This window comes from Cottoperca gobio, chromosome 2, assembly GCF_900634415.1.
Source record: "Cottoperca gobio chromosome 2, fCotGob3.1, whole genome shotgun sequence".
In the NCBI taxonomy this organism is placed as follows: Eukaryota; Metazoa; Chordata; class Actinopteri; order Perciformes; family Bovichtidae; genus Cottoperca; species Cottoperca gobio.
In genome coordinates this window covers 7,406,519-7,420,522 of record NC_041356.1, presented here as the reverse complement: position 1 = coordinate 7,420,522, position 14,004 = coordinate 7,406,519, and the positions used below count along the sequence as shown (strand labels likewise).

General features: G+C 42.2%; 1 protein-coding gene across 1 annotated transcript in view; it reads left to right on the top strand.

The window, feature by feature from the left end:
* The first annotated feature begins 5,822 nt into the window (after positions 1–5,822).
* pard3ba (par-3 family cell polarity regulator beta a) overlaps positions 5,823–14,004 on the top strand; it is a 142,496-nt gene continuing 134,314 nt past the window's right edge. Inside the window, exons 1-2 of the mRNA XM_029449327.1 lie at positions 5,823–6,288; positions 12,820–12,921. Of these exons, the coding sequence (XP_029305187.1) occupies positions 6,172–6,288; positions 12,820–12,921 (219 nt within the window). The 5' untranslated portion in view covers positions 5,823–6,171. The remainder of the gene's footprint in view (positions 6,289–12,819; positions 12,922–14,004) is intronic.

The window sequence follows — 14,004 nt, the reverse complement described above, 5'->3', positions numbered from 1 at the left end:
CCACTTGTAATAAAATCCAGGTTGTTTGCTCGCAGCGGTGTCACTGAGCAGAGCTTAAAGTCTTCGGCGGGTTTAAAGGGCCAGTTTGCAAATCTGCGATCTTATTGCTGTAAACATTTCTCAGTCCAATGTTTTTGTTCTCTAAAACCATACACCATAAACATACATAAACATTCCCAGATTTAAGATCCAGCTAAATACCTCACATGATAAGTGATTTGGTTGAACTGTTCCTTTAAAAGCAAGAAAACATATCCCACTGCATGTAATTATGGTTATACAGAAGGTGCCTGTTGTAAATAGAAATGTTCTCTTGGTCAAATTACCGGGTTGAATAAGCACAGAAGAAAAGTTCATCTGGATGAGCCACAGGATGTCAGTCGGATTGAAAAGAATGACATCACCGGGACATTTACGAGCTGCAGACAGAGTAAAAGGTGTCATTTTAGCGCCATTAAACTATCTCGATGTATACCACACTGCCGCCTCTCCTCTCCTCTCTCTTTCAATTTTCCTGTAAGCACTTAAGTCGCACTCTGTCCCCCTCCCCACTTCACCTTTCTCAACCATTGCTTCTGCCTTGTTTGCTTTTGTTGCAAATGTAGCCCCATAATTGTCCAAATCAATGTTTAGCAGTCTCTCTCTCTCTCGCTGTGATTTGTGAAAATGAGGTTATGCGGCTGTTGCCATGGTTTCAAGGGATCGGATTTCTAAAAAAGATATCCAGAGACTGGCACGGTATAATGAACTTAAATTAAAGCAACTTTTGTCTCAATGTAGATTTTAATTACCCGGCGACTGTCTCTGACAGAAGGAGCGAGGAGAAGAAAAGAGAGAGAGAGAGCACGCGAAGTGGTGAGAGAATGGGTGGAAAACAGGGTTTATGTGCCAGAGTGCTAATTTGATCCATTAGGGGATGTGTGTGTGTGTGTGAGAGAGTGTGTGATGTGCTACCTGCCTAGTGAATATAAAGTCTCATTCTCACCCATCAAGGAGCATGGTGCAAAAGGGCGAGAATGGTGTCTTGTTAAACTCCAGGCTTTGGCTGGGGAAAAATCTAATTAGTCTAATTAGGCGCGTGCAACAGTGATGGAAAAGCTTCTCCGTTGTGAAAAGAAAAGCGAGAAAATATGTTTCTTCTGTGAAAAGAGTGTGCAAATATGCGTTGATGTAATCGTCAAATCCACATTCTGCCTCTGACTGCGATCGCCTGCAGCCTGAGTTCTCCTTTCTTAACCTGCTCTGTGATCTTTAATGCGGCTGATGATATAATAACTAATTTCCTGGTTTTGTGCCAATGGAGCTGCTCCTAGAGTCGATGATTAACACAGAACCTTACTCATCCGCTTGCATAACAAGCTACATTCAGCTTCTGGCAATTAAACAACAGCTGAGCGTTCGATCAAAGAAAAGAATACGTGTCTTCAAATAAATGCATGACGATTAACAAGCGAGTCTTTTGTACAAACCAGCAGTGAGATCACAGATGTTTTAAGGGTATGAGACAAGCTACTGAGCTTGTACATCATGTTAAGGTTGTAGTGTTCATATTGCATTTTGCATTTTTTTTATCTAGTGAGGGCTCTTATTTTGTAGGAATGTGTGCAATGTTGGAAAAATCTTCCACAGAATTACAAAAAATAAAGAATCCAACCTACAATGGACATTTTGTTAGGTTCCTGTCTTTATGTGGACTTTCCAAACATTTCCCTTGGAATGTCAGTCAAACTGTACTACAAAATAAAAGTCTTGCTCTCAATTGTCCTTCTGCATAAAAGGTGGAAATCCTTCAATATGTGGGAAGGTTATAAAAGAAATCCAGTTGGATGTTTTCAAGTGCTACATTCAGTAAGTCATAAAAATGGATCATATGCATTATATAAAACACTTATAGCATAAAGTACGAGACATATGCCATTTGAAAATCCTGCTCACTTGAAGCCCGTATTCTGTGTTTAACACAGTGTGCAGCAGGGCGCTGCGGGCGGGTTAAACACTCCGCTGAACTGAGCTTGACCCGCTGCTGAACCATGATTTTGACCACAAGTTCCGCCAGCTGGAGTTAACCCTAAAAGCTGGGTATTTCTTGGGTCACTTGTCCAATAGGAAAGAGATAACTTCCAGCACACTCCAGACAAATTCCCCCGAGTGTGAAGAAAGAAGGGCTCTTACTGTACACTCTCAAACTGTGCACATCTGTCTCTCTGTAGCAATATGAAATACTCGTTTCTGTATTCATGTCGGTTTGTAGGGTTGAAGAACAGGGAACAGTTCAACTTCCCTTTTATTTTTTACAATTATACACACTTCTCCAAAGCGAAGTCCAGAGGTAAGTGGACTGCCAGCAGCGCTTGACAAAGATGTTGTAGAAGTGTAATAAGTACAATATGCATCTCTGTGTGTCTATAGATCATGGTGCGTGATGATAGCTGTTTTGCTTTGAATAACTGTGATTATTCCAGACAACAATTCGGGCAACTTTGGCAACACTTGTAATTCACAGGCGAGCGCCTTTAGCTATTCAATTGGAGTTTTTCAGCAGTCGCACACAAAAGAAATGCAATTTTGCAGCATGAATATTATACCTGAGGTCTGAAATGAAATCCTCATGCTGAATGAAAGTCATATTTTGTCATTGCGAAAACTATCTCTCCTGCCCTACTTGCACACACACACACACACTCTCACACTCACAGAGAGCGAGAGCAGGTTTTTTATGAGTAATCCTTGCTACTGATTCGGGGCCTGTAATTGTAAGCAGCGCAGCAGGAAGTGAAGCAAGTCTCAGCTATTGACCAGTCTCAGTCTCACACTGAGCTAAAACACAGGGGTAGTGGCACTGCCGCTGGGAACATGTCAATTTTGCTCTTTAGAAAAGGGGCACTGCTTGAAGACTGAAAGCAAATCAACACGGCTATCGACCCAGACAACCCAACCCTGTAAATTGAGAGAGAGAGCTGAACAAAACAACAAAAAGCATCACTGGGATTTTATTGACGGCCAACACTTTAGCATGCCTTACTTTCAGACGAGGGTAAGATTGAAAAGACTCAAGAGAAAGGCTTGATAGACCGATCAAATGCTGGTGTATGCAACTTTATAACAGTGTTTTAGCACAAAGTGCGACTGTAAACTTGTGAGCTTTCTAAATTCTGATGAAACTCTTTAAAAGTCCGGCCTTTGCATCACATATTGCTCAACACCACTACAGGTGAAGGCGTGGCAAAGAGCACAGCGCTCTATTGATAGAGGAAGTGACGTCATAGGCAGCAGTGATGTTGTGCAAACACTGCAGCGACGCATTGTTGTCAAACGTGTCTGCTCTCAGGTCAGACAACAACTCCTTTCCTGCTTACGTGGCAACAGATCAAATCAAATTCTCACTGTGTTTTGTTTTTGCAACACTCTGCAGCATTCTGACACTGACATCTTATCGCTCTGTCTTCACGTGTTACAACGTGAAGACACATCGAGGCCTCCGCCATGGACTGACAAATGCACTGTGTGGTTCTTTTCTAACATAAATGGGAACTGTGCAGATTGGCAGGAGCCACCTTGAACAAACAGAGAAGGAGATCCGTCTAAAGGTCTGGAAAAAGCTTCATCAAGTCCCACTCAAATATAAAAGCATGTATGTTGTGAAAGTGAAGTAAGTAACGTTTTGATGCTGCAGAAATGCATTGTGGTTACTGACTCTGTACCCAAGACGTGACAAAATGAAAAGTTGCCTCAAGTTCAAGCTCAGTGTAATTGTCATTTGAAGCATGAAGGAACACAGCTGAGATGAGACTTTGCTTGATTCTAGATCAGGAGGAAAAACAACAACAAAACAATAAAGAATTTAAAAACCTTAAGTGCATGCCGGAGATGTTTCATATAACTGCAATAAATAGCTGGGAATCTTTGTCGTGTTTCCTGTCTGTATCTCCGCTGCCATCATCAAACAAAGACAAAATGTGCCCAGAATAATTAGCACACCGTTCACAATCAGGACTCACCAACACTATCCAAAAATATTGTTTTCAGCCTCTACACCTGCTCTTCCAAAGAATACTTGTAGGTGCAGTTTACTGGTGCCACTCCACATGATTTCTGGGTAGTGAAGTCCTCCAAACTTTCTAAATCAATCAGCAATCTCTCGCCACTTACAGCTTCTGAAGTGCAAAGTTGCCAAGTGCAGCTACGACGCATTGACTTGGAATATGTCATTTTTTAAGCAGCAGGTGAGCGTGGAAAGTTCATGAGAGACAATCTCTCTACCAACAACAACTTAATGATACACAGCAGTGGCAGAGCTTTTCATTAGCCAACAGTGTGAATGTTGGACCTCTTATCAAGAAGATTTTAAAGAACAGGACAGATAGAAGTGCAGCCAAGAACAAAGTTGCACCGACTGAGCAGTCAGCAGCTGCCATAATCACACTGGGGGAACATAACCAGCATCATATACTCTCAATGGCTTTGCAAACACAGTGTTAAACCAGGTATGAAATGATGTTCTCTCTTAAAAATCAGAGCCCAGGGATTATGGACAAAGTCACTGTAGGATTTGCTAAATAGGGATCCTCTCCTTCTTTCTCTCTTTCCATCTCTCCATTCGCTCTCTGTCCTCATACCTTGCTCTCTCACCCCCTCCGATACTCACCTTGTTTATTGGGGATTGGAGGAGTGAGATGAAACAGGAGGCAAAAGAGGCTGTCAGACCTTCATTGTTCCGTTCCGTACATTTCGGGTGAATTACAGTGGCAGTGGAAATAATTGCTTGTCCCAATTATGAATCCATCTGCCGCGGTGGCTTTCTGATTTGATGGGGGGGAAATTCCCGAGAGCAAAACCAAACAATGTGCAGGGATAAGGCACAGGAGCGTGTCAGTGGCCATTAATATCCATAAAGGCAATTTCACAACACACCTAATGACATAAAATGACAGACAATAATGGAGAGGTAATTAGTATGTGTGATGTGTGTAAGTAGAGGTGTGTGTGTCAGTACAGGGGGATTATAGTAAAAGAGTTAAGATAATATAAAACTCCACAAATACATGTGGACAGATTACCCCATAGTCTGTTTTATAAAAGAAATATAACTTTGCAGGAGTATGTAGACACACAAAATTAACTCAAAGTATTAAAAGTAAAATGACCACTGTTGATGTTATCCATATTTATATTACAGAGTGCAGGAAATTCGAACCATTGTTGAATACTTTAATCTAAATCAATGTATCATATGATTTAAACTGATTAAAGGTTGCATATGTAAAATATTTATCAGTAGATTGTAGCAATTCCTGGGAAATTAATGTAGTAAAAATTTAAATATTGGCCTCTGAAATGTAGTAAAGTAAAGCTCAGATACCTAATTAAAAAATAAAGTAATTGAGGAAATGTACTTAAACATTTAATACGATTAAAATATAAATTTCCCATACAAATCAAAGACATCAGATTCTATAGAATATACAGCATCCAGTCCTATGGAAGCAATCTCATATATTTTATATTAGTTGTAGTTTTGTATTATGTTTTAGTGTTTTATTAACAATAATAATATAAAATACATACATAGTGTTTATAGTATTGTGAGTTCATGGCTGCTTTATACATATAATATTTCTAGAGTATTTAATTTGTTTAGTATATTCAAAGTCAGTGAATTAAAAAGGAGAATTCCACACTTATTATTCTTTAAACTGTAATTTTCTTTAAAGCACACATGTGGGCACTATCGAGATAATGACACACATTACTACACTAGTTAACTAACATTAAGTATTATAAAGGTGGTGGAGTGTCACTGGGGAATGTAGTTTCCTGGATTACCAGCGTCGCTGTGATTTCTTCCGGGTTCCTCGCGCAGTTTGTTTTGCTTGGGTGTATCGGCGCAGCTCAACATGACAGAAAGTCAAACTGAAGTTTTTTCTACACTTTATACAACGGATTTGCTGACAATAAGATGTAAAGTCGGGTTTTTAATCAACGTGTTTAGCTCGGTAACGGCGGACAAGTGACTTCACCGGGAGTTCATCCTGACCCGAGACACCTGTTGCTCCAGTTTCCACTGACAGGTGCTACTTTCTCCGTCTCAAACAGGGAGCAGCTCCGGTTCGAGAGACGACCGACACTTGGAATAACTCCTTAACATATTTTCTAAAAGCATTTGAAGCTATAATGAAAGTTACGGTCACGTACGGGGACACTTCAGTGGTGGTTCCCTGTAAAGCTGGATGGACCGTCCGGGATTTAACCGACCAAGCCACGCGGAGGTACCGCAGGGTTTTGGAGCAGGTAAACCCTTAACTCATTTCTTTTGGGGCTTTCCTAACATACCATGTTATTCTGTGCCCACAGTAAATACATGTAGTTTCATTTCACTCATTCTTAGCTAACGTTAGCTCTCATAACTTGGCTAAAGTGTGCGTCACGTGACCAATAATTCATAATATTGGAAGTAGCTATAGTAAACCGAGAACGTCATATTCGCATGAGATTGACATAATGACTCAATTTGTTACTTAACTTTAACATGTCATGCAAGTACAAATCTCATTCATAGTCTCCTTAAGGTTTCTTTTGTTTGGCCTGAAACCTAAAATACATTATAAATGAACGTGTCCTCTTTTGGCTGAAACCTCTCTTATATTGAAGGATATTAATCCATTTAAAAGTGTACCCAAAAAATACAGCTAGTGGTAATGTTGTCTTGCATTTGTGGTTGTACTTTTATTTTGGCGGTGCAGACTGCAACTACAGTTGAATTGTTCTATTAAAGGATTAATATTTCCTCTGCCAACATAAGTAACGGACCTAACATCTAATACACGCCTATATAAGTATCATTTTGCACGTGCTGGTATTCATTACATTAAATTTAGATGACGCCTTTATCCAGAGTGACTTACAATAAGTGCAAACAACCACGAGAATACAAACTCAGAACAGCAAGAGAAGTACATTAGCTTCAAATAGGCCAAACTATTTTACTGTGTTCAAATATAACACAGTAAGACTTGCCTCAACAGACCAGAATGCAATGCAGCTGCGGGACATTTTAGATTATGAGTAAGCAGTGTGACTGTCACACAAAAACTCTGCTTCCATGCAAAACACATCTGAATGCAGTTGAAAGTCATTCTGGGAAATGTAGGAGGCATGCACTGAATGCCCCAAACCCATACCTAGTGGTGTAATATGACTTAAGGAACCACTTTGAGAATGTTGTTTTCCTGTGTTGTTTTGAATGTCCTATATATTCACAAAGCTCCCTGATGTTGCAATCACTATAACATTAATCATTCTGCCGAACTGACCTTTTATTAATCAGCCGCCTTGTATGTGCATGCTGTCCTAGCGTGATAGGGTGCTGATGTGCGTTTCGTCTCTGTGAGGATGTGAGTGGTGCTGGCTGCAGCCTCAGCTGTCTACCTGTACAATAGCTCCCTGTTTAAGCCCTGGTATCTCAGCGGGCAGGTGGAAGTTTACTGTTTGATGTCCTCAATCTGGCCGCAGTCGGGGATGTGTGCTGCGGACAGGAGGCTTTGTCCTGTGAGTGATTGGGAATTAGGATTGGTGACAGGTCCCTGTCTTATCGGTTGGCTGGTCCCCCAGCTCAGCCCGCCCACGTACCCTCCCTCTTGGCGAGGTGAGAGGCTGGCTTGTGGAGATGCGAGAGGCTGCGGAAGCAGGGATGGAAGGACCGATTGGGTGGCTGTATGGCTGGATGGATTGCTTCCTCTCAGTGAAGAAGCACACACACACACACACACACACACACACACACACACACACACACACACACACACACACACACACACACACTCACACGGAGGAGCTCATCTAGCTCGGTGTCCCCTGAGCTGTCACGTCTCTGCTTCACTGACAGCCACAGCCATGCCCACTCTGCCCAGCGGTCCCTGTTGATCCTCAGAAAGACACGCTGCGGTGCACAAGCCAAAGTAGGCCAAATGTGAGCCCGTGATTAGAATGCACCGGGCCCTTGATTGCTTTTCACGGAGCATGTTAATTAGGAGCCGTTGCTGACTCAGCAATGTGTTGCCTTCTCTTAATAGAAGCAGATCACGACGAGGACAGTCCAGCTCTGGAGCTGCCAGAGAGGACCGAATAGATGTGACCGGATGAGCCGGCTGCTCCTGCCAGCAGAATCCACTTAGCGCCCACATTAACCGCACATTTCTCCACTATCTAGCATCACCGCTGACAGCAGGGACAGTGTCAAAAACCTGGGTTTAATCACTGGGAATGTGTGTTTGTGTGTGTTGGTTTATAACGGTGTGAGTGGGGAATAGGATTCTCGCACTGTGCATCGCAGTACTGGCATGTAGACCTTCTTAATTAGCAGGTTATTTAAATGTGATCTCAGCTGTGACTCTGTACGCGTTCAGCTGCTCTATTGCGGAGAAAGTAAAGCCTCTGACTGCATACAGAAAATTAGGCTACTTCTCGTTATACAGTGAGATTTGTGACATGAGTTCTGGCACCATGGTGATAATAGTTTGTTTAGTATAGTTTCATTACTCGATCAACGCTATTGTTGCATGCGTTGAGGATTGTGGGAGTTGTGCTGATTGTTGCACCACAGGTGTTTTATTGTGATTTATATGTTGTATAGATATATTTGCTTAACCATCTCCATATAATGACTCAATATAGAAACACTGTAAAACACAAAGAAGTTCCTATTTCTATCACAATGCCTTTTAGTGCTGCAGCTAACAGCTACGCTATTACATGTTTAGTCAATGGCAAAAGAATAGTGAACATCACAATTTCCCGAAATTACTTGTTTTGTCAGACTAACATTACAAAATATACCATTTACAAAGATTGTAAACTTCAAACTCTCACATTTGTGACACAGGAACCAGTTAAAGTATTTCTGCTCGATCAATTATCAAAGTTTTTGCAGATGAACTTTCATGATTTCAGCCCTCTTCCTGTAAAGTAAAAAGTCTACCGTTGCAGGAGTGAAGAGGCTTAATAACAGCTGACTGCATCACTGTACGAGGATCAGACTGTAGCCTGGGGGACCAGCATGTAGACTGTGAGTGTTGTGCGTTCTCAGGGGAAACAGCCAGGTACTGTAGCTGTCTCTCTCCATCTCATGGTCCGCCTGTGCAGGTTCAGTACAGATTGCAGCCCCTATACCAAGTCTGCACTGACACATGACAGCGCACTAAACAATCTGAAAGCACTTCGCCCTCCTCCCCATGTCTGTGGGAGTGCGAGGAGTTGTCCAGTGCTGGTATGCGAGTCAGAACTCAGCTATGCAAAAGGCATTTTTTGAAAGTTTAATGTAACTGTTCAAACCGGCTGTATGTGTCATCGGATTTCAGTCCCGGCTGGTTGTCAAATGCGTTCAGGGAAATAGTTTGCATTCATCAAACCGCTGTAGTTGTGTATTGTAAATTGATATTGTGTTAACTGCATCCCCTGAAGGGAAACAACTTCAATCCGTATCGCTACAGAGCAGCATCCTGAGGCGTTCGCTGTTTAGTGGAAGGGCACATCATTAGCTGGACAGATTCCCGCTGGTGTGCGTCTTTAAAACTTGGGGCGTCTCAGACATCGTGACAATAAACAGCTGACGCGATTTGTGTGTCAGTTCTCAGTTTCAGTGACGTGAAAGTACAAAAAACTTTTGTTGACTGGGAATGCCACACTTGCTGATTTCAGCGTGTGCTATCGTGCAGCTTGTTCAGGAAAAAGACCATTCAGCATTGCTAAGCAGTATAGACATGAATAATACACAGTAGAGCTGCCACTAACCTTTTATTTTCATCGTTGATTAATCTGCAGATGTCTGAAAATCTGAAAATGTCATAAAATGTTGATCAGTGTTCCCCAAAGCCTTACATGACGTCCCCAAATGTCTTGTTTTATCCACAACTCAAAGATATTCAGGTCACTGTCATAGAGGAGTAAAGAAACCAGGAAATATTCACATTTAAGAAGCTGCAATCAGAGAATTTTGACTTATTTTGCTTATGGTCTTATAGTTATTAACCATTCATGTTCGGGGTATTTTTGCCACTTAATTAGTGTAGAGTCGCTAAGGTCAACTTGTCTTCGTTCTTCTTCTTCTTTTTCCTTCCCATCGCACCGATGCATCCGACTCATTGACACGTTCATTACAGACGTTTTGTCTTTTGTTGCGGCTAAATCCACACTGTCCTCCTGCAGCTGTTTCAATTACACATTCTCCTAAGGATCAAAGTGTGAAATAGCCCCCCCCCCCAACACCACCGCTGAATTTAGCTTCACTAATCGACCCGGCGCGTCACTGTTCTCGAGTGGTGTCATGTTTGTTCACCAGAGAGGGGGAGATGGGAGAAGGAGAGGTATCTCTTTGAATGGTGGGGGGCTTAATGGTGTAATTTGCAGGGAATTTACTCTTCGAACTGTCATGGTAATTCTCCTCCGCTGTTGACTGACTGACTCCCGGCTCCTTTTGTTTTTTTATGTCATGGGAAGAGTTCAAGATACAAAAGGGAATTACCAGGGATTCACAATGAGGGACTGTTTTTTTTACTCCTCTCTTTCCTTTCTTTAGATTCCTTCTGAAGTGTCATACGTTCATCCCTTTTCATCACTAGGTAGAAAGAGTGTGTTTTCTCAGGCCTTGTGAGTTCTGGCTGAGGAAACCGAAGCACAGGTATGCCAGGTGTGCCGAGGCACGGCCTGGAGAGGTAATTCTAATTAACGGCAATTTACTCTGATGAGAATGAATCCTTCCCTCCGAAAACCATTGAAAATACCTCTTATTTTATTAAGGTGTGTGTCTTAATGCTAGTGCTTATTGCAAAAGACACAAAAGAACCCATTACCGTGCATTCCCACACACACACACACACACACACATACTGTAACAATGTTGTCAGAGGCAGAAGAATGCCGGCAGTCGTTCAGGACGGACCAGTTTTTCTGGCGAGGTGTAAATGCTTTACCCTTAGGTCTCGGCTACATCTGTGCTCCACCGGTTTCAACGTCTCCATCCCACATGTGCGGCCCCTGAAGTAAAAATAGAACAAATGATCAGTCATCACACCGTTTAAAATAAATAGTTTCAGCACTGTCGCAATCTCATGATGAATCTAACGATTCATCTTTTGCCTCAAACGTATCCTTTTCAAGTCAGGTCAGTTTCTAGCTCATTTATTTATTTTGATAGGTCATGTAACTCCACCTCTTCCTGCCACCCCGAGCTGCCTTTCAAGAAACTACAGGTGACCCAAAAAAAGCCTCTTGAGATCTATAAAGGGAACATGCATTAATACCAGGTGTAAATTGGGCCATGAGTTACTGTAGCTTACTTTTTACATTCTAAGCTGGAAAGTTATCATGGCGTCTTTTTATACTTTCTTTGTTAGGCCCTCACTCCTATTTTTTTATTATCTTGAAACAGTTTTCTTTACAGTGACAGGATGCTCTTAGCTCCGGATCATTGTGGTGAATGGCTGTTTGCATATCAACGTGCCGCTGCATTGTGTTAAAACGGCGGCGTTTTTTGTATTCCAGTTGCAGTTGCTGCTCTATCTCTCAAAGCTCTGGCGCTGGCATTATGGGCCCTTCTGAAGAAAGGGAGGTTCTGGCTTTATTCCTGTGATTGAAATCCCAGGCTCTCCCAGCCATTTGTTTTAAGAGAAAGGACTTGGCCCATTGTGAAAGGCAAACACCCTCTTTTTATGCGCCCCGTAATTCACATTCGGAGGCAGCGGAGCAAGATGGAGCCCATTCACAACAAGTCTCAGTGATACAGCAGAAGCCTCTCGCTGGGTCTCCGCCAAACTCATTCCAGCCTGCGAGGTGTACAGCCTATAGTTGTTAATCTAGCTGGTAATGTAGTGTTGTGTTGCTCCGGACAGATTGCTTATTGGTATGGGCAGTTCCTAATGGGCCGTTTTCTACTGCACACTATCGTTAGAAACGATAAGGCTTGTCAAAGACTTCTAGAAATGACTTTTAATAGACATTGGAAGGTTGGAATTACATTCAGTTTCACTTTGTATTCATGTTTTACACAATTTCTCATCACAAAGTGTCCACAGATGCACTTTCTCTTGAATCTGCACAGCATTCGTCACAAAAAGGGGAAGATGCTATTGTTCATGTACTTCTCAGTTCATTTTTTTTCAACAGCACACAGATTGTAGCTCAGTCAAAAGTCCTTGTTCTCTTTTACAATGGCTCCGGGTACTTCCTGCTCTGTGGGGTGTGTTCACTTTGACCTTTGTCTTCACGGTGACAGTGGAATCGGCCTGGAATGTGGCCACCACCGCTCCCCACAGAGCAGCAACACTGGAACACTTCTGTGGCTGGACCTGCCAAACAAACAGGGTCTGTCTGTAGTAGGAAATGACATATGAAGGATTTATGTTTATAGAACCTCAGGCTGCAGGATTACAGCCACAATGATCATCATTACAGGTCCTTCTTCAATAATCAGGATTATTATGAGTATTAAGATCCAGATTTCTTTATTGCACTTTCACATTACCGCTTTCACTTCCATGTTTCTCTACTTTCCTGCTAATGTACAAATCTATGCATTAAAAATAAGGTGATTATTAACCTTAATTCAGAGCATTTTGTTTTGCAAGCCCTAATAGAGCCGTATGTGTTAATCCGTGTTAAAGGATTCTGACCAGTATGTGTGTTGATGAGCTAAAGGTCAAAGGTTAAACTCCCTCTCAGAAGTCATTGATTGTTGTAGCTATTCTCAGTTTAATTGTACACTAAAATATAAAAGTTCTGTTTAATGCCCTAAAGTGAATTTCTAATCTTTGCTAACTTTGTGTCCAGCACGGGGAGAGTGCAGTGAAGACGCACCACTTGGAGTACACGGAAGGAGGGATCCTGGACATGGACGACCTGCTGAGTGATCTAGTGGAAGACCGAGACAAGGTGAGGAGGAATCGATGCACCGGGTGTATCGCGCCGCATTGTTTTCTTTGATTCAAACCACGGAAACCACAGTGAAAGTTAACTTTGGTATTTGGTTCATCCAGGCTCACACAGTGTTGTCCTATCCACCCTTCAACACATGTTGACGTCTGATAGACGGCAGCTTCACATGGTTGGACAGCTTAGCATAACAACACGAGCTGTGATGCGGATGGCAAGCTGTTTCTTGATTGTTCTTACCTGGTATGAGGTGCGTTAAATTACAGCGGAGAATCTGTCATTCTTAGCTGTGCTTATTTATTTTGACTCCCCTTGTAAAGTCTCCAGCCTGGCAGGATGACAGGATGTCCAATGAACAAGGTATTTGTGAATCCAAACCTTGTTTAGCTTGTCACTGGCTGTTCGGAAGTCTAACCCAACTAAACACCGAGAGGAACAGAATGGATGCAATAAAAGAAATTAAACCTGGATTGGATTTGATCGCATCTTACTTTGCTTCATGCATGCCTGGTAAGAAAATGAACTTATTTTCCTTCTTCTTCAAAAAAGCCAGAGTAGGAGTGGTGACGGCGCTGTGTGATTTAGCCGTCATGTTCACTTTCACCGAGACAGATGAAAGAACACCATTTCAGACTTAAAACAAATCGAGGGAAGGTGAAGTTCTCCGAATCAGCCGCGATGTAACTTCACAGAAGTGCGTTGGGAGTTGAAGTTCACTGCATTACACACACACACACACACACACACACACACACACACACACAGTGGCCCAATTTCTATAAAGAGCAAATTTCATTCCTCTTGCTAATTTCCCATAATGCACTCCTAAGATGTGCTAATAAACTGCCCGAAATCCATTAAATAAGCCCCCGGCCCAGACGAATGATGAATTATCAACACTTAGTCAGCAAGAAGGCCAAATGAAATGGAATATTCAGCCGACTCCGTACCACACAGTAACAATTGGTGTTTTAAGCTTCATGAACAATAGTGTGTGTGTGTGTGTGTGTGTGTCTTTATGCACGGCGTCATGTGCATGTAGGCCTGCAAGTTTGGCAAAATACTCTTTGTGAGAAAGGGGAC